Source organism: Carcharhinus amblyrhynchos, chromosome 1, assembly GCF_965287045.1.
Source record: "Carcharhinus amblyrhynchos chromosome 1, sCarAmb.v2.hapA, whole genome shotgun sequence".
Taxonomy (NCBI): Eukaryota; Metazoa; Chordata; class Chondrichthyes; order Carcharhiniformes; family Carcharhinidae; genus Carcharhinus; species Carcharhinus amblyrhynchos.
The window spans coordinates 120,674,168-120,695,544 of NC_137324.1; the positions used below are offsets into that span (position 1 = coordinate 120,674,168).

Genomic DNA, 21,377 nt, shown 5'->3' on the forward strand with positions numbered 1-21,377 from the left:
ATGGGGATAGAACCTGGGTGGGATTGTGGTAGGTGCAGACTTAATGGACCAGATATCCTCCTTCTGCACTGGATGGCTTCTATTATTCTATGATTCTAGCTGTGACCGGTGTTCGATTATTACTGTTTGAAAGCACTACTGTTGCAATTCTCAAACCAATGCAGCCGATCCCACTTTTTCTCGAGATATCTAAACTCAGCTCAATCTGCGTCAGAATCAGGAATTATAGAGTCATAGAGCACAGAAATCATTCTGGTCTTTGAAAGAACTATTCAATTTGGTCCTATTCCACTACTCTTTTCCCATTGCCTAATAAATTTTCCCTTTGCAAGTATTATCAAGTAGTTTACACAGTAATTCTAATTCTCTTTTGGAAAGTTATCAATAAATGTGTTTTCACCCTCTTTCTGACTGTGTACCCCAGATCATAACAACTCCCTGTCTATTTTCCCACACCTCACCTTGCCAAGTACCATGAATACTTGTCCTCTGATCACTAACCTTTCTGACACTGCCATCTCCATCAAATCTCCCCTTAAACTTCTCTGCACTAAGGAGACCATTGTTGTTGGATAAATATGCTGGAAGCTCCTAGCTAGTACCATCCAGGGAACACCATTATCACAAGATTTGCAGTGGTTCAAGAAGAAGGTTCATTTCTGCCATCTCAAGGCAACTAGAGATGGGCAATCAATATAGTCTTACTAGCTCTGCCTTTCCCCTGAGGACAACTAACAAAACAGTGATCACAATCTTGTTGCACGATTCACCTAGGCACAGCTCTCTATTTATTCCATTCATACCTATACCAAAGTTGTCACTCCATCTCCTCAAACATTCTCTCCTCCCAAGCCTCTAACCATCTATTCTTTTCCCTGTGACACAGGAACATAGCAATGTAGAAGCAGTATTAGGGCATTGAGGCCATAGAGCCTGCTTTGCCAATCATGGCTCATCAGCCACATCAATGCATTTTTCCCATACTGTCCCCATATTCCTGTATAGCATTGGCATTTAGAAATTTGTCAATTTCTGCTTTAAACATCTCTAATGACTGAGCTTGTACAGCTCTCTGGGGAAGAGAATTCCAAAGATCCACAACTTGCTGAGTAAAAAGAATTCTCCTTATCTTGGTCTTAAGTGGCATCCCCCTTATTTTGAATTGTGGCCCTTAGTTCTACACTTCCCAAACTGGGAAACATCTTACCTGCATCTAACCTGTTAGTTCTTCAAATATTTTGTATATTTCAATTAGATCACCTCTCATTCTTTGAAATGCTGGAGACTATAGATCCAACTCCCCCAGTCTCTCTTCATTGGACAGTCCCACCATCCCAGGAACAAGTCTGGTGAACCTTTGTTGCACTCCCTTTATGGCAATAACATCCTTCTTAAGGTAAGGGTTCTAAATTGCACATAGGTGCGGTCTAACCAAGATTCTATACAATTGAAGCAAGACTTCACTACATTTGTATTCAAATCTTCTTGCAATAAAGGCTAACATTCCATGAGCCTTCATAATTGCTTGCTGCACTAATGGAATCTGTTTGGGAATGACTTTTACATTTGTCAAAACTACTGTAGAATCAGGCCTGATGCTAAGATGGTGAGGATAGCAATCAAAGAGATTCCCTGCATGATCGACATCAACACCAACATGTAGGTCATTGAATTAATAAATAGCCTAACCGTCCTTTTAAGGAATCTGGAAAGAATGGTGTCCTCAAAAGGCAGGAACAAATTGCAATTAAAATGATCAAAAGCAAGATCAAAAGTAAAATTCAGGATTCTGAGGTTCACTGAGTTCAGGATTAAGTGCCTGGCACCCAACCAGGGCCTCCTGAATTCCTCTATACGCTGTCAACATTTCTCACTGATGTTTGATACAGGAGCTGCCATCATAATGGACCCTAGAATATAGGAACGAAGTGGGCCAATTTCAGGATCCCAATTTATAAAATGCCATTAGGGGGATTCACACATTGCAAGATAGAAGTAATTGAATTTTGCAGAACACCTATTACTGTGTACAGAATTAATGCCACCCTAGTGGTAGAACTGGTACTAAAATTATCCTCTCCTCTCATTATAGGACTACCAGATGTAAAACAGTCTCCTAAAATCTCAATCTGGCTTGTAAGTGGATGCACAGACCAAAACAACAGAACAAAACACATTCAACTAGATCAAAATTGCCTGAGAGAGAAGAAAAAGACATTTGAGAGCAACTCATTAATTAATACTACCCTCATCTACAATGTCATCCAAAATAATGTGGCAACATTGAGTCTCACTCACCTGATATAAGCTGGCACTCATTGAAAAGACAATGACTTTCCAGACAACATAGTGAAATTGGAACTTCTTACAACCAATAAAAAGGAGAACAAGGTGTACCAATCAAAATACATTCCAGAACCAATTCATCATTGTTTGGTGTTGCCAAACAAATGGGAGGTGGAGATTAATTGTTGATTATACAACCTTAAATAGTGCCATTGCCTTGCATTCTGCACAATAAATAAATGCTACAGCCCTTCTCTCTGGAATCAAGAGGGATAGATATAAATCCTGTAGTTCATAAAATGCATCTGAGATAGTTTTTTAGATTAGCATGTTCTGGAATCAACTAGAGAGGCAGTCATATTAAACTTGGTATTGTGTAACGTGATAGAATTAATTCATGATCTCAGGGTAAAGGCAATCCTAGTGCAGTGACCACATGATTGAATTTTACATCCACTTTGAAAGGGAGAGATAATGGGTCTAAGGATAGTATCTTAAATTTAAATAAGGGCAACTATATGGGCATGAAAGCTGAGCTAAGTGAAGTGAAGTGGGATATTAGGCTAGGGGATAGTTCAATAAAGAAGGATTGGCAGACATTAAAGGCAATATTTCAGTATACTCAGAGTAAGGATATTCCTACTATAAACAAAAGCTCTTGGGGAGAACCCACCATCCGTAGCTAACTAAAGAAGTTAGGGAAAGCATCAAACTTAAGGAAAAAGCATATAACAGCATATATGTGACAGGTCAGGTGATTGGTCAAAATATAAAGAATTGCAGAGAATGACTAAAAGGTTAATCAGGAGAAAGAAATTAGAGTGAACATAGCTAAAAACGTAAAAACGGATATTAGAAGTTTCGACAGGTACTCAAAAGAGTAAGTGAATGTAGGTCCTCTATAAAGTGTCAATGAGGAATTAATAATAGACAATATGGAATGGCTGATGAAATGAATAAGTATTTTGCTTCTGTCTTCACTTTAGATCAGGAGGTGGAAGGGAGAGATGAACTTGGTGAAACGGCAATCATTAGAAAAACAGAGTAACTTAATTGCAATGTTAATGTAAGTCTATTTACTGGGTGGCACAGTGGCACAATGGTTAGCATTGCTGCCTCACACTGTCAGGGGCCTGAGTTTGATTCCCGGAAGTTTGCATATTCTGCCCGTGTCTATGTGGGTTTTCTCTGGGTGCTCCAGTTTCCTCCAATAGTCCAAAGATGTGTGGTATACAAGAATTGGCCTTGCTAAATTGCCCCTTAGTGTCAGGGGAATTAACTGGGGTACATGCATGGAGTTTTGGGGATAGGGCCTGGCTGAGATTATGGTCAGTGCAGACATGATGGGCCAAATGGCCTCCTTCTGTGCTGTAACATTCTATGATTCTACTTGTGCCAATAATAAATAAACTTGAAAATTGGAAGTTGTACTGAGCAAACTGATGGAGCTGGAGGCTGACAGTCTCCAGGTCCTGATGGACTTCATCCTAGGGCCTTCAAAGAGGTGACTAATAAGGTAGTAGATGCGTTGGTATTAATTTTCTAAACTTTGCTAGATCATGAAAAGGTTTAATCAGACCAGAAAGTAACAAGTATAACCCTTCTATTGAACAGGGAGGCAGAAAACAGGAAACTATGATTGGCTTGACGTCTGTCATGGGGAGGTGTTAGAATCAATCATTAAAAAGGGGTTACACTCAGGCACTTGGAGAAACTCAAGGTAATCGGGAAGAGTCAGTACAGTTTTGTGGAAGGAAATCATGTTTAACTTATTGGGATTCTTTGAAGGAATAACATGTGCTGTGGATAAAGGGGAGCCTGTAGATTGTACTTGATTGATTGTAAATTGTACTTGATTTCCAGAAGGTATTTGATAAGGTGCCACCTCAAAGGTTATTGTGGAAAATAAGAGTTTGTGGTGTAAGGGTAACATATTAGCATGGATAGAAGATTGGCTGGCTGGCAGGATATAGAGAATATGCATAATTGAGTCTGTGTCTGAGTGGCAGGATGTGAAAAATGGAATCCTGTCATGATCAGTGCTGGGGCCTCAACTTCTTTACAATTTATATCAATTACATAGATGAGGAGAGCAAAGGCATGGTTGCTAAATTTGCAGGCGAAATAAAGAAAGATAGGAAAGTATGTTGTGAAGAAGAGTTTGCAGACTGATATAGATAGGTTGAGTTAGTGCGCAAAAATCTGGCAGATGAGAAAATGTGAAATTGTTCACTTTGGCAGGAAGAATAAAAAAGTCGAGTATTACTTAAAAGGACAACGACTGTAGAATTCCAAGGTGCAGAGGGATCTGGGTCTCCTAGTGCATGAGTCACAAATATACAGCAAGTAATTAAGAAGGCTAATTGAATCCTATTATGAGAGGAATTGAACATAACAGTAATGATATTGTGCTTCAGTTATACAGAGCGTGGGTGAGGCCACATCTTGAATACTGTGTGCAATTTTGGTCTCCTTATTTAAGGAAGAATGTAAATATATTGGAAGCAGTTCAGAGGAGGTTTCCTAAGTTGATATCTGGAATGAGTGGGTTGTTTTATGAAGAAAGATTGGACAGTTTGAGCTTGTTTCCACTAGAGTTTAGAAGCACAAGTTGATCAAAGTATATAAGATCCTGAATGGACTTGAGAAAGTGGACGTGTAAAGGATGTTTCCTTCTGTGGGGAGTCCAGAACTAGGGAGCACTGTTTTAAAATTAGGAGTCCTCTTTTCGGACAGAGAGATGAGGAAAAATATTTTCTCTCAGAGAGTTGTGCGACTTTGAAACTTTTTGTCTTGGAAGGCCGTGGAGGCAGGCTTATTGAGTATATTTGAGGAGGCGGTAGATAGATTCCTATTAGGCAACAGAATCAAAGATTATCAGGTGTAGATGGAAGTGTAGAATCTGAAACACAAACCGATCAACCATTATCTTATTAAGTGATGGAGCAAGCCGGGGAGGAGGAGCAAATGGCTTACATCGGCCCCTATTTCAAATGTCTTTCAGTCACATCTAATTAAAGAGACCAATTGGCAACAAGTAGCTAAGACTGTGCCTGACAGGTATCAGCATTGCTGAACCGATTGCCCCAGAATGGCCCTCTTTTTTCTGCTCACGTCATTGATCTTTTGACAAACTTGCCAGTACATTTCACACAGTGATCCCCAAAAGCACTTGAATGCATTGACTCAGTTTTATCAGCCTCGTGTGCTGGGTATTTAATCAACACTAAACAGGGTCAACTTGTTAGCAAAGAGGTAAATTTTGTGGACTTACAAATGACTGGAAAGAGTAGATGGTTAACTCAATCCTGTGGGAGAAATTAGCCACCATTCAATAACCAGAAGCCTACAAGCAAGTTTAGAACTTCTGAATTTTGCTAAGTCCTTCACACCAGCTCCCAACATGCTAGGGTACTGAAGCAGTGAAAGCATCAATAATTTCTTCACCAGCCACCTACTCAAAATTGCAACAATAATTGTAACAGGTACAGAAAGCTATCAGCCTGGAAAAGAGGATCACACAAGTTCTCCTTAATGCTCACATCAGGACATTATCCTAATGTGGTAGCTGTTGATTTTTACAATGAGAAAACATTATACCCATTCAGTTGCATTCTTACAGGTTTTCTAATTTCAACAAAATGGTCATGACTATAATATAAGCAAATTACTGTGGATGCTGGAATCTGAAACAAAAATAGAAAATGCTGGAAAATCTGATGAAAGGTCATCCAGACTCAAAACATTAGCTCTGTTCTCTTTCCGCAGATGCTGTCGGACACACTGAGATTTTCTGTTTTCGTTGGTCATGCTATGGTAATCCAATGTCTCATTGAGGCAAATACCTAGAGCTATATCCCGTTACTATCTGTATTTAAGTACCTGACTTTAGGTCAGTTTTGAGGATGGTCTCCTATGAAGAAAAGGGCCAGCCCAGGTCTGATTCAATAAATGGGTATGATTCTTGAGTGATCCTACACTCATCTTAAAATTCCTAACTCCAGACATGGACTTGGAATCTCCCCATCTTGGAAGACGATGGTACAGAGGAGAGAATTAAACAAATGTGTAATCAAGCCACTTACAGAATACCATCAGGACATGTACTGTGATGGTCGTCAAAAACAACTGAAAAAAGGGCCAACCCAACACTGCTCACCTTGAGTAGGGATAGTAGTAGGGACTTATTGAAAGTCTTATTCTTTTTTCTGGAAGAATTACTATCCATACTATTTAGACATCAGGCTCCACAATATGCTGATGCAACCGCACAATGGAATGTTGCTGAAAAGGGAGACTGTTGCCAAAGCTTTTCATCTTACATAGATTAGGACAACCATGAGAATGCCAAATTTTTAACAGTCATAGCTGGGTGTTGATTAGTTGGGAAGTCAATGCTGATTGGTTGAGGAGTTGCCATGGAGAAATTTTCAGATAACTATTGACTTCTTATGTTTCCAGTTAATTCAAAAAAGGAGCAAAGCTTGAACAGATTCCTTTTATTTGCATGGTACTGATTGCTGCATATGCATCTCACAAATATAAATGAGCCATGTTATGAGCTTGACTGATTAGATTAAACTGGTTGCTAGTGTCACACACTCAGGATTGTTCAGCTGCCCAATCACTGAATCATATCAAATAGGGGATGCTCTGCTTTCGGCGTGGCAAGTGCGGGCTGGTTGAGTATAGTTTGTAGTCTGCTTATTGCCAACAACCAAAGGAACATGCTACTTGGTTCAATCACCCGATCGCTGGGATGCAAGTCTAACCTGGCTTCATAGAGGCACTGAAATTCACTCATTTCTTAATTGTGAGGTAAGCAAAATGCCTTTCTGGATTGATGAAAATTCCACTCTTGTCTAGTAGCAACTTGAAACACCTTAATTAACCAGTTGTTCAAATTTTCACTGTGGTATGGTTTAGAAAAAGCAGACCCCATTAAGCCCACATTAATCTGTAAGACAGACAATATTGTAAAAGATGATAATAACCAGGAACTAGTGTTCTGGGAAGAAACAGAATTTATAAATAATAAAGCTAAACTCATAAATCCTGTCATTGTGGGAAGATGTTACCTGAGGACAGGAAAACACAACTGGCAGGTAATTCATGTAAACGTACATACCATTGCAACAGCACACTCAAAGGCAACAGACTTACAGACAAATGGGTGAAACATTCAAACTACATGACACTGATTTTTGCAACCTCAAAGGAGTTATCACTAGGGCAGCTGGTTAGGGTGAGATAAAAACAGAAAATGCTGGATAAACCCAGCAGGACAGCAGCATCTGTGGAGAGAGAAACTGGACTCCAGTTCTTTAGACAGACTTGAAACATTAACTCTGATTCTCTCTCCACAGATGCTGCCAAACCTACTGAGTTTATCCAACATTTTCTGTTTTTATTTCAGATTTCCAGCATCAGCAGTGTTTTGCTTTTAGTGAGGATGAGAAACAATAGACCAAATGAAAGAGAAAGTACTAGAAAATCCAACAAAGTGTTTTTATTTGGAGATTCATATTGACATAGTGGTTGTTACACTTGTCCAAGGGCAACTGAGAGGCACCCCTGAATCACAAACAAGAACAGCTGGAAATGAACGTATGAACACAGGAAATAGGAGCAGGAGAAGGCTAATCAGCCCGTCTATTCAGTTCTGTCATTCAAACAGACCACAGCTGATCTTCTACCTCAGCGCCATATTCCTGGATTATCCTATATCCCCTGGTATCTTTATATCAATAAACCACCAAATTCTGTCTTGAACGTACTCAATGACTGAGCCTTTACAGCTCGCTAGGATAGAGAATTCCAAAGATTCACCATATCCTGAGTGAAGAAATTCTTCCTCATCTCAGTGCTATATAACCCACATCTTATTCTGAGACTGAGTCCCTGGTTCTAGGTCCCTAGATAGGAAAAACAAATAACCCTCATTATTCCTGTCAGCCCTATAAGAATTTTGCAAGTTCTCTCTGTGAGAATTCAGGCCCAATGTTCTCAATCCCTCCTCAGGGGACAATCCTGTCATGCCACAAATTAACCTGGTGAACCTTCGTTGCACACCCTCTATGTCTCCAAGTCCTCATCTCCCACTCTTTTAGGTGCTGCTGCTCAATCTCTGGGTCCTCTTCTCTCCTGCTGTTTTAGATGATGCTTTTTTGAAAATGTTTTGCTCCATCCCTAAAGTTACAAAGCCAATGCTCAGAGTGGACTGGGCAGACCAAAATTCATTCCTTACATGCTCCAAAAACCAAATTCAAAATCCAATTAAATCTAATTCATAGTCATCACAAAACAAACAAGATCCAAGCTAACAAGATAAAGTTTTTGCCTCATCTCGGGCTTGATCTGATACGCTTGATCTTGGAGAAAACGCCAAGAAGTGATATCTATCACCGGGTCCCCCTCTCTTCTGCTCTTTTAGGTGCTGCTGTCTGTCTCTGGGTCCTCCTTTCTCCTGCTCTTTTTCAAAAGATTCTCACAAAGGTAAAGTACAAGCACATTGTGGTGCCAGAACAACAGACATTCTGCAAATGTATTTCCTTGCAGTAGTGAGCTGGCAGGCTTAAGTCATATAAAACATTCATGGATGATTATGAGTCATATAATTTGTCCCTTATTAAGTTGCCGACATTGGTTTCTGTAAGACCAATTGAACCAATGCAATAATGATTTACTGATTCTGGTGGGCCACTCCCCCCATCATTGGGATTCAAATATTTGTTGTTTGTGTTGATGGATGCACTTCCTTCTTCTGACTAGTGTCTGCAAAAACTCTTGCAGAGAATACGCACGCCAATGAAATTACAGCCATTATTACAGTACCAGGTGCACCCAACATCCTACACTGTGATCACTGCTGAGCCTTTGTTTCCAGGCCCTTCAAAGATTATTGTGAACAAAGAGGGATTGGGTTAGAGCGCATCATGCCACATCATCCTCAAACAGTACAACTGGTGAAAAGTAAAAAAAAAGTACAAAAGGAAAAGAACTATTGGTCAAACTGTTGAGAATAAGGGCAGAAAGATGGGTTCACCAACATAACAGAAATGCAACTATTGCTTATAATGTTCCCTCACCTGTATCAGGAACAGTAACCCCTAAAACTCCATGTTATTTTATGTATGGAGTTGAGACATCACTAACCCATGGTTCATTTATCACCTTTACGCTTTCTGATGTCTTGACCCAACAGCAAGTTAGATTTAAAACAAGAAATAACAGATGAAATAGATAAGATCAGAGGATAAGAAAGACAATAATGCAAAAATGATTAACCAAGAATGCATGACAACTCTTAGCAGGAGAGGGGTTCAAGAGAGGAAATTCGACCAAAGACCTGGTTTAAGATTCAAGTGGAAAATAATCTGTTCAGTTGTTAGTCACTAAGGCTGGTGGTGGGAAAGGCTCTCCCTGTCAGATCCTTCCAGTCTCACCCTGCCTGTAGGTTGCCTTCGAGGTGTCTAGTGGGAAGAGACCACTGTCCACTCCCTTGAGGAATGTGCCTTTGCACAGAAGGTCTGAAGAGAGATGAGGTAGTTCTTATCAAAGTTTATCCTGAGCAGCAGGACTTTGTGCTCTATAGACTGTTCCCAGGGACGCATACTAAGACAAACGTCATCTGTTACTGGAGGACGTTATCCTTGGCAGTGTCTCAGGGTTGAGAATGACTTGCTTCCACTTCAGAGAGGTGGGTTCTGCAGTGGCTAAATAGTTCAACCCTGGGGCTGCAGACTCTGCAACAGGTTTGGCAGGTGATATTTGAAAGGGGTTTATGGGACACTTTGGATTCAATGATCTCTTTCCCCTGTTTGTGCTTGGCCTCCATGTGCTCTACCTGGTGACTTTCCAGGTGATTGGCATCTTAATGGATGCTTCTTCTCCAGTTTGTGCATTCTAAGGCAAGCAATTCCCACGTGTCCATGGGGATGTTGCATTTATTTAGGGAGGCTTTCAGACTCTCCTTGTAGCATTTCCTCTGCCCTACTAGTGATCGCTTGTCATTTCAGAGCTCGGAGTAGAGCTCTTATTTCAAGAGAACAGTGCCAGGCATGCAAAAAATGTGGCCTGCCCATCACAGCTGGTCAGGTGTGACCAGTGGCTTGATACTAGGGATATTGGCCTGGAAAAGAATGCTTACAAGTGTACATCTATCCTGCCAGTGGATTGCGTGATTTTGCAGATGCAATGTTAGTGATATCTCTCCAGGGATTTCAGGTGTCAGGTGTACATTGCCATTGTTTCTAATGCATACAGGAGGGTGGGGGCCACAGCTGTTCAGTAGACCATGAGCTTGTTGCTGGATTTCAGGCCTTGGTCTTTGAACACTCTGTTCCTCAGGAGTCTGAAGACTGCACTGGCGCATTGAAGTCAATGTTGGATTTCATCATCAATATCTGCTCACACTGAGGGGAGGCTCCCAAGATATGGGAAATGACTCACATTGTCCAGGGTCTCATTGTGGATCTTGATGGTCGGGGGACAGCTTTGTATGGGCTTGTAGAGAACTTTTGTTTTCTGGATTTTTAACCTGTGGCCCATTCTCTCATTTGCCTCAGTGAATGCGTCAATGATGGTTTGTAGCTTGATGTCTGAGTGTGTGCACACACAGATATCATCTGCGTACTGCAGCTCAATGACATAAGTTGGGGTGGTCTTGGTTTTGGCCTGGAGGCGTCAGAGACTGAACAGTTTGCTGCTTATCCAGTAGTTAGCTCCACTCCAGCAGGGAACTTCAGGGTGACGGGATGGAGTGTTGCTGTGAGGAAGGTGGAGAAGAGCGTTGATGGGGTGATGCAGCCCTGTTTGACACCAGTTTGCACTCCTGTTGGATCTGTGGTGGTTCCAATGGTGAGGATCATGGCTTGCATGTCATCATGGAGCAGGCGGAGAATGATGATGAATTTCTGTGTGCAGCTGGATTTGAGAAGGATGTTCCACCATCTCTCATGATTGAAAGAGTCAAAGGTCTTTGCGAGATCAAAGAAGGCCACGTACAGAGATTGGAGCTGCTTCCTGCACTTTTTCTGGATTCGTTGCATGCTGTTGATCATCAATTCAGTGAAAGATGCTCTTTGGTCTGCCCAAAACTTGTTGGTCTTTCAATGCAAAGGGTTGTCATTGACCAAGTGTTGCAGACTGACACATTTCAAAGTGCAGGACTACATGCTGAGGGACATATTAAAGCTTGGAGCAACCATTGCAGAAGCACAAAGAGGAAAGGTCACCGTCTAAGGCCTTTCAGCCACACTGCACTGAGGGGAGGGGAATTTTCTAAAATCATTTGGGTTGTATGATTCATATTGGATGAATATGGTGTATATTACACATATCACAATTTTATTGAAGCACCTCAGACTGCAATTTAATCTATGTAGACAACTTCAATACCATTTCACTTTTTATTATGATCATTTTGTAATGTCTGTAATGTCCTTTTGATTGTATTTAAGCATCTCATGATCTATGGGGTAGCACAGTGGTACAGTGATTACATAAGAACATAAGAAATAGGAGCAGGAGTAGGCCATCTAGCCCTTCGAGCCTGCCCCGCCATTCAATAAGATCATGGCTGATCTGTCGTGGCTCAGTTCCACATTCCTGCCCTCTCCCCATAACCCTTAATCCCCTCTCTTATCAAAAACCCATCAGCCCGCGTCTTAAAAATATTTAGCGAGGTAGCCTCAACGGGCAGAGAATTCCAGAGATTCACCACCCTTTGAGTGAAGAAGTTCTTCCTCAACTCCGTTCTAAACCGCCCCCCCTTTATCTTGAGGCTGTGCCCCCTAGTCCTACTGTCCTTTCTGAGCGGGAAGAGTCTCTCCACCTCTATCCTATCCATCCCATTCATCATCTTATACGTCTCAATGAGGTCTCCCCTCATTCTTCTAAACTCTAACGAGTACAAGCCTTGTTTATTCAGCCTCTCCTCATAGCTCAACCCCTTTAACTCTGGCATCAGCCTAGTAAACCTCCTCTGCACTCCCTCCAAGGCCAAAATATCCTTGCGTAAGTACGGCACCCAAAACTGCACACTGTACTCCAGCTGCGGCCTCACCAATGCTCTATATAGCCACAGCAAGACCTCCCTACTTTTATATTCAATCCCCCTCGATTAGCACTGTTGCCTCACAGCGTCAAAGACCCAGCTCGATTTCGGACTCAGGTGATTGTGTGGAATTTGCACATTCTCCCTGTGTCTACATGGGTTTCCTCCCACATCCCTAAAGATGTGGGGGTTAAGTTGACTGGCCATGCTAAATTGCCCCTTATTGTCAGGGGGGGTCAGCAGGCTAAATATGTGAGGTTATGGGGCTAAGGCCTGGGTGGAATTGTTGTCAGTGCTGGATTGATGGGCCAAATGGCCTCTTTCTGTATCATAGAGACTCCATGTAGAAAACTTGAATATCATTGCACTTTCTGTGATGGTCCATTTGTAATTTTCTTTCAGATATTTTATGAATGAAGTATATTTTTGCCAAGAAAAGACATTAATGAAAGAACTGGAAAAATATTATCTAATCAGCCAAATGGTAAGCAATCTCTTAAAACTGTCTCCATAAGACAGTGTCAAAAATATATCCCAAGGGATATAAGAATGGAGGAAGAGTACCAGGTGCTGTTGCACATGGTCTTCCAGTACTCAGCTTGGAAATTGAAGTGTAAGTCACTCATTGTCTCCTGTAGATGGTAGACAGGTTTGGGGAGTTCAAAGAACAACATAGCGCGGGAAACAGGCCCTTCGGCCCAACGAGCCCGCACTGCCATTTCAACATTGTGAGTCCCCTCTCCACCCATGACCCTTGTCTATGCTTATGGCATTCCACAGTTCAAAGATGAGTTACTCATTGCAGAATTCCCAGCCTCTGACCTGCCATCAGATCATCTGGAAATGCAAGGTCAAATTCTACCATGGCAGTTTGTGAAACTGAATTTAGTTAATAAATATACCTGAATAAAAACTGGTAACAGCAGTAGTGACAATAAAGCTGTGTAACTGTTGTTAAAACCAATTGATTCACCAATATTCTTTAGGGAAGAAAACTTATTTATTTGTGATTCCAAACCACAGCCACATGGATGGTTGTTAACTGCCCTCTGAAATGGCCTACTTGTATCCAAACAGTGCAAAAAGGCAATATAAGAATAAAATCGAATGGACTTTCTATCATTGAGCTAGGTGTCAGATGCAGACACAACAAAGATTTACCAAGTACCTGTAAGAGCAACAAGGGTCGTGAATGTAGCCCAATCCATCACTCAAACCTGCCTCCCATCCATTGACACTGTCTACACTTCCTGCTGCCTCGGAAAAGCAGCCAGAATAATCAAGGACTCCATGTAACCTGGACATACTCTGTTCCACCTTCTTCCGTCGGGAAAAAGATACAAAAGTCTGAAATCATGTACCAAGTGACTCAAAAACTGCTTCTTCCCTGCAGCCATCAGATTACCTTGCATTAAGTTGATCTTTCTCTATACCCTAGCTACACTACATTCTGCACTCTCTCTTTTCCTTCCCTATGAAGGGTATGCTTTGTCTACACAGTGTGCAAGAAACAATACTTTTCACGGTATACTAATACATGTGACAATTATAAATCAAATCAAAATCAAAAATCCTCTTCACTAACATCTGGGATATATATCATTTAGCAAGATTTACAGACATGCCCCATAGGCCGGCCAAACAACATGGTCATCACACTCACTGAATCATATCAATCAGCCAATGGCCCAGACTCCTCCATCACCATTCCTAGGTATATTCTAGCCCACCCGCAGACTCCCCAGAGGCGTCACAATTCAGAGAGTGGTGCTGGGAGTCCTCAACATTGACTCCAAATTGACAGAAGAGGAGTGGGAGGAGAGGCTGACACGTTGTGTATGCCAAAAATGACCAGAAATATCTATTGGTGTCAGAATTCAAAGTTCAGCGTTTCTCCCCCCACCCCCCGCCACCCCCATACACCTAAAGATCACTGATCTTGCCTCTTCATTATTGACATTCCTTCAGGTTCCGAAACCTCCGATCGGAATCACACAAGTTACCTCACACAAAACACGCCTTTCACTATAAAAGGCAAAACACCGCGAATGCTGCAAATCTGAAACGTAAACAAAATTCTCAGCAGGTCTGGCAGAATCTGAAACACTAACACTTAAACACTCTTTTTTTATCTCTCTCCCCAGAGGCTGTCTGCCCTGGTGAATGGTTCGAGCATTTTCTGGTTATCTTAAATCTTTCAGCCTGTCTATTATGTTCTGTTCTTCCTGAGAAAAGCGTTGATCAAGACTGCTGGAAAAGGTAACGAACTTATTGCATAGTGTCTATAGGTATAGATCATCTAATCAACAACAGATCTCTCCTGTTTCTTGCTTCTTCAGATTACTTGTACATCTGTTAAATAAAAATAAAACCCAAAAGGTTAATAGAATGATAGCCTTGAGAAGCAGAGGCTTCAGTTTTACTGAGCTTTGATGAGCCAACATCAGGAGTTACCGTGAGCACAGCTTTTGGCACCACACCTTAGACAAGGTAAACTGGCCTTGATGAATGATGATTTAAGTAGGTATAAACCATCGGGATCTACACAGATGTAAAATGCCATCGCAGTACAGCATTGTATTATTGCGTAAGACCACAGAAAGACTCGCGATTTCCTGCATTAAGTTTTCTTAAGGATTGAAAGGATTTTGTCTTCTTTCGCAGCTATTCCGGTATCAAATGTTAAATGTAGTTGAACTGTTACGCGTACCTTTCCCGGAATCCATGTGGATTCTTGGCAGACTGTCTGTAAATTCCTTCTTCCGGCGTTAGTTGTTTTCAGGAAGACGCTGTGTGCATCACTGTGAATGATTTGACCTCAGGCAACCTCAGACACAATAGTTCCATTCGGCCGTTATAAATCCGCACACTCGAGGGGAAGAATCACACCCGGGTTGAATCTTTTACAGACAGAAATCTGGGGAATTCCGCTGTTCCTCTCGGAATGCCACAGCCCGGGGATTTTCCTGTCATTTTAGCGCCACTCCCCTGCCCATTTCTCACTGCGCCTGCCTTTCCCCTCCCTCCTCTCTCATTTTCCCCACCCCTCTTCCCTCTCTCCCCTGCACCTTCTCATTCCCCACCTTCTCCTCTCCCCTATTCAATTCCTCCAGTTCCACCTCTGCTCTACTTCTCCCACTTCTTTCCTTATCTCTTCCCACTTTTTCATTTCCCTGTCTCCCACTTTCCCCCCCCCCCACTGCCACTTTTCCTCCTCCTCCAGTCCCTACACTTCCCCCCTTCAAACTTCCCTCCTCCTTTCTCCTTCTCCTCCTCAACCATCCCACTCTGCCTCCTCATCCTCCCTCTCCCCTCCACTCTTCCTTCCTCCCTCCTCTCTCCCCTCCCCTCTCCCTACCCCCCTCCCTACCCCTCTCCCTTCCTCCCTCCCCTACTCCTTCCTCCCTCTCTTCTCCCTCTTTCTTTCCTCTTCTCCCCTATCCTGCCCCTCTATTCCTCCCACCTCCCTCAGACTCTCAAGCCTCATTTCCCTCTCCCGCTCCTTTTTTTCAAATATTTTTCCCTAAAGAGCGAACTCATTTCCTTTGCTCTTGGAGTGTGAGTCCCATAGTTGTCGATCAGCATCTGCAGGCAGCTATAGATGCATCAAAATAACTGTCATTTCCGAAGTGAAAGAGGCGATTCTTGAAGCTGCAGACTCGAACCTGACAAATCTAAGGCGCTGTGGTGCGATTGGCCATACTACAGAAGGCTGTGGTGGGAGGAATTGTGGATCACAGCCAGGACAGGGAGCTGTCACTCACAAACACACCCATCTGATTTGCTAACTCAGAGAGGGACCCTCCCGCTGCCTGAGATACAGTCTGCCGAGTGCACTTTGTTAGTGTGGTTTATGTTTGATTCGCATCAGTGGCCGGGTGATTGGTGTAGTTTGTGTCTGTGTGAATACTCTGGCGTTGCTGGTCCTAGCAGTGTCTTCAAGGTTGGTGCTGAAGCTGGCAGTTTCTTTCAGGTTGGTGCTGAGGCTGGCAGTGTCTCCTAGGTTGGCACTGGCGACTGCAAACAGCAGCTTGAAGAGCAGCGCAAACACATGGCACTCTTCAACTAGATCGCGAGGATCCCTCAGTAATCCCTCGTTCAACTGTTGTATTGTTTTTTTAAATCTGATTAGGTTATGATAATCAGATCAATTATAATTAACTGTCTCGTGATCGATTAAATCATCTGAAGTCCCAGATATTGTAACCGTGCCTAATTTCGGATTTTAAAAGTATTGCAGCTTTTATGTTTGGTTCTGAAAAATTTTAATCATGTGTAAACCGCCTCCGCCCCCCTCGCAGAAAGAAACCAGCCATGCAAACTCTGCGTTTCATTCTTTCTGAGAAGGTCTGAGCTGCGTTAGTGGTTTGAGAATTGTGATCAGTAGCAGGAATTGTACAGGACTTCACCAACCCCTCCCCAGGCCGTGGTGGACTCCTCGAGCTAAATTCAACACCCACCCCGGGACCGAAGCCGACAATGTTACATAGTTTGTGCGGTTCGCTCTTTCACTGAGCCGTTGCAGGACAATTGCGCTGTATTCTAAAATAATAAGTATTTCAGAAGTATTTTATAATTGCTAACAGCAATCCTAATGTTACCGCGGAGCATTGGCATCCCGCCACGTATTGTGAGATTTGCCTTATATGTGTGTGTGTGTGTGTGTGTGTATGACCAGATGTTTTCCTAGTATGGTAAACATACAGAACCTTCTGCTTCAATTCTGTTAGAGAATTCCCCACAGGCAGCATTGGTTACAATGGCGTTATTCCATAGGGGAGGGGTGGCACAGTGTTTAGTACTGCTGCCTCACAGCGCCAGGGACTTGGCTACGATTTCTGGCTTGGGTCACTGTCTATGTGGAGTTTGCATGTCCTTCCTGTGTCTGCGTGGGTTTTCTCCGGGTGCTCTGGTTTCCTCCTATTGTCCAAAGATGTGCGGGTTAGGTGGATTGGCCATGCTTAGTGCAAGGGGGACCAGCTAGGGAAATGCATGTGATTATGGGGATAGGACATGGGTAGGATTATGGTCAGTATAGACTCAATGGGTCAAATGGTCTTCTTCTGCACTGTAGGATTCTATGATTCTAAGATCCTGCGAGCCTGCACTGACAATTCATTAGATCCTGGCCAACTCTGGTTGAAAGCATGCATGTTTTTCATCATTAGTTCAATGAATGTTATTAACTATGCAAATTGTTTTACTTTGGAATATTATTTGGCATTTTGCTGAAGAAAGTATTTATTCTGCAGTGAAAGTGCATTGTCGTTTATGGTAAACAGGTAATACTTGTTTTCCTCTCCATAGGGCCATCTGTCACATGATCCTTCGTTTTGCTTTCACTGAGCTTTTGTTTTCCTTGCAACGTATTCTGTTATTTCACCTTTTTACCACTATTAACACTTTCTATTTTCTTAACACTGACATTAACATTTACTTTGTCTTACGCCCCACACATCTCTCCTAACTCCCGCCGATCACTGAGCTTCTACTTGTTCCACCCCCTCTTGTACAGTATAAAGTCCATCACGTTTCCCCCTCCCTTTAACTTGAAGAAGAGTAATGCTGACTCAAAACATTAACTGATTCTGTCTCCATAGATGCGAGCAGACCTGCTGATGCTTTTCCCAGCACTTTTAAATTTATATGCTTTTTGCTTCTTAGGGAATGGCAGTCAAGCTTGAATGGCCTTGTCCTGCTACTAAGTTCAATGTTCTACAGTAAAACTAACATAGGCACTTAGCATTTGTATTACATGACACTATCTAATTATAGTGCTTACCATCTAGAAATTGATTCAGCCACTACCTAAACTGTTCCGCTTTCCAAACAGAAAACATGGAATGATACAATGCAGAGGGGGAAGCCAGTCAGCCCATCAAACCTTGCATTGACACGTTGGTAGGGCTACCCTATTAATCCCACTTCTCTCCTCTTTTCTCATAGCCTGCAGATGTATTTTGGTTACTGAACCTTCTGTCATTGAAAATAATTTATTTTTTATTCAGGCAAAATCATTAATGATCTCTATCTAACTTCCTGCTCTAAGGAGAATAATCCCAACTTCTGCAATCTCTCCATAAAATCAGTTTCTTATCCTGGCACCATTCTAGTAAGTCTCTTTGCACTTTCTCTCAGGCTTTGACATCCTTCCTAAACTGTGGGGCCCAGAATTGAACACAATACTCATGCTGGAAGCCTATTATTATTCTGTATCTGATCTTTCCAAATTCTTTCTATGGTAAAAGTACCAAACCTTTAGTTCCAGTTCTGTTAGAACTGTTAGCCAGTTGCTGCCAAAAGGAAACTTTTGGTGCTTTGATCTATTCCATAGATTATGTGGTAACATTAACTGAGGCATATTGTTTATAATTATTATATGGGTAGGTTTGTTTGCTTTTCTGTTGTTACTATATAGTGTACAGGCTTAAACAGTTCATTTTACAATTCATTTTGTCATTCAGTTTAAGCCTGTTTTTAGATATGCATTAATGATTTCAATTTGTGGTAATTCAGAAAACTGGTCGTAAAAATCTAATATTTGCTTAAACTGAAATAAAGGAGTTGTTTACTGGCCATTAGCTGTTCCATTAAAGGGCCTTTACTGTACTGAGTGCTGAGTACGGGTGGCATAGAGGCACAGTGGTTAGCACTGCAGCCTCACAGCACAAGGGACCTAGGTTCGATTCCAGTCTTGGGTTACAGTCTGTGTGGAGTTTGCATATTCTCCCCTTGTCGGCGTGGGTTTTCTCTAGGTGCCCCGGTTTCCTCTCACACTCCAAAGATGTGCAGGTTAGGTTGATTGTCCATGCTAAAATTGCCCCTTAGTGTTAGGTGGATTAGTTGAATAAATATGTGGGGTAATGGGGATAGGGCATGGGTGTGATTGTGTGTGGAGTAGATTGAATAGGCGGAATGGTCTCCTTCTGAACTGTAGGGATTCTACGATTCTGTGAATTGATTTTGAGTTTAAATGGCTGAAATATTAAATTGCTTGGCCAAATTGTTTGTTCAGTGCACTTATGATGCCAATGTATAAAAATAAAACACTTGCATTTATACATTGCCATTCATAGACCTCCCAAAGTATTTCACATCTATTGATGTGATTATTGTTGTATTTATGGAATTAAATAATTATTATTGTTTTTGCAGAAATGTCAATGAACAGCACAATGTCCTTTGAAAATGCTGACACTGAAGAGACCATAACTTGTCTCCATATCAATGTTTACCATCCCCATGCAGCAGTGTTCCAGTCCCTGAATCTTGCTGGGAAACTGAAGTACCGAGTTGAGGAAATGATAATGTTTGGCCGTGATTCAAAAGCATGCCAATTTCCTCTAATGGATAGACGTGCCTCTCGAATGCAGTTTGCGATTCAATCTTTTCGACACTTCGAGAGCACAGAACTCTGTTTTGAAATCAAAAACACAAGCGCAAGGACCAAACTGTGTGTCAATAATGAAATTCTGGGTCACCTCAATAAGATTGACTTACCAAAGAAGTGTATTTTGCGGTTTGGTGAATATCAGTTCTGTCTGGAAAAAGATGATGGAGAAGCCAGGGAACACTTTGAAATCTTCATCAAACTTTCTCTACTTCCATTTTGTCAAGAGGTCAATGTGGAGACCCTAACACATCCTGTAGCTGAAATTGGCATTGTAGATGTTCCAGCTCCTCAATGCCAATTGCAGACTGCAGTTGAGGTCGATGAAAATGAAATTTTATAAATTAGTGCTGTAAGATAACTTGTTAGACAACCTGAGTAGAGAATTTGAGCTGTTCTGTGTGTGCTGTCCAAATATTCTATGATTTGTGGGCAGAGTGATGTAATACAACCAAAACATCATTTGATGAGACTAATTTTTGATGAGCAATGCTGAGACTGAATGAATCAACTCAATTATTGTCTATTCTGGATTAGGTTGGCTGCTACGGTCATCCATATCTGTTTCTGTGATAAATTACTGCTGACTTTATTGTCCGGCACTGAAATTGTTGTTTTATCCTGATGGAGTTAATTGTATTTTCCTGTTTATTAAATATTTTTGAATATATTGGCTTGAACTTTGGGGTCGGGGGCAAAATAACAGCCCAAAAATGTTTTTGAGTGAATAGGTCGTTATTTGTGGGCAATTATAGCCCAAATCCCTTCTTGTTTCCTACCTATTGTTTGACTCTGCAGTTCAGTCTTTGCAGTTGTGAGGTCTTCTGAGTAACACAGATTGGCCTGCTGCGGCTTCTGGACTTTGAACATAAGAACATAAGAAATAGGAGCAGGAGTAGGCCATCTAGCCCTTCGAGCCTGCCCCGCCATTCAATAAGACCATGGCTGATCTGTCGCTGCTTAGTTCCACTTTCCCGCCCTCTCCCCATAACCCTTAATCCCCTCTCTTATCAAAAACCCATCAACCCGCGTCTTAAAAATATTTAGCGAGGCAGTCTCCACCACTTCAACGGGCAGAGAATTCCAGAGATTCACCACCCTTTGAGTGAAGAAGTTCCTCCTCTACTCTGTTCTAAACCGCCCCCCTTTTATCTTGAGGCTGTGCCCCCTAGTCCTACTGTCTTTTTTGAGTTGCTGCAGTATGTATGTGCCATGTCGTTGTGAGGCCTCGATGGTTTGCAATCAAATGATCTCAGAAAGCACCATTATCATCACCACCACAAAATTCAGGCCATTTTCAATGCAAGTGCTTGGCATCAAATATTTAAGGATAATTTTAAGTTGAAGCATTCAGAAATGTAATGCCACAGGTAAACTCCCAAGTGCTAAGATTGATATGTTAACTATTACTTTTCCATAATTGTATTTTACTAGTCTTTTATATTACATTAACGTTTCTGAAATTTAGAATAAAAACTAGAATTTTACAGCTCATCATTTGGCATTTTGGTAGAGGAATCCAGAAATAACTCCACTGACGTACATCTTTTCCAGCTGTGTATTTCCCTCTGGTTTTAAAGAACAGGAAAAAAAAACATGCTGGTAACCTCCATATGTTTATTGCTTTACCATTCTCAGAAAGAA

General features: G+C 41.8%; 2 protein-coding genes across 5 annotated transcripts in view; one reads left to right on the forward strand and one right to left on the reverse strand.

Moving 5' to 3' along the window:
* Positions 1 to 15,580, reverse strand: part of alpk1 (alpha-kinase 1) — a 121,900-nt gene extending 106,320 nt beyond the window's left edge. Inside the window, exon 1 of the mRNA XM_080191789.1 lies at positions 15,054 to 15,580. The gene's annotated coding sequence lies outside the window, so the exon portion shown is untranslated. The remainder of the gene's footprint in view (positions 1 to 15,053) is intronic.
* tifa (TRAF interacting protein with forkhead associated domain) lies at positions 14,345 to 20,403 on the forward strand. 4 transcript variants are annotated; one of them, XM_080191794.1, is made up of 2 exons: positions 14,345 to 14,602; positions 19,499 to 20,403. In XM_080191794.1, exon 2 carries the CDS (start codon positions 19,501 to 19,503, stop codon positions 20,074 to 20,076), a length of 576 nt encoding a protein of 191 aa, XP_080047920.1. In that variant the 5' UTR covers positions 14,345 to 14,602; positions 19,499 to 19,500; the 3' UTR covers positions 20,077 to 20,403. The 4 variants fall into 4 exon arrangements, with proteins under 4 accessions (XP_080047920.1, XP_080047918.1, XP_080047917.1 ...); XM_080191792.1 differs by lacking the exon at positions 14,345 to 14,602 and adding an exon at positions 15,734 to 16,316; XM_080191791.1 differs by lacking the exon at positions 14,345 to 14,602 and adding an exon at positions 15,735 to 16,286.
* Positions 20,404 to 21,377: the final 974 nt, after the last annotated feature.

What these genes read in the sequence shown, in the direction of transcription:
- tifa (XM_080191794.1), top strand. Translation starts at nt 19,501, where the DNA reads ATGTCAATGAACAGCACAATGTCCTTTGAAAATGCTGACACTGAAGAG.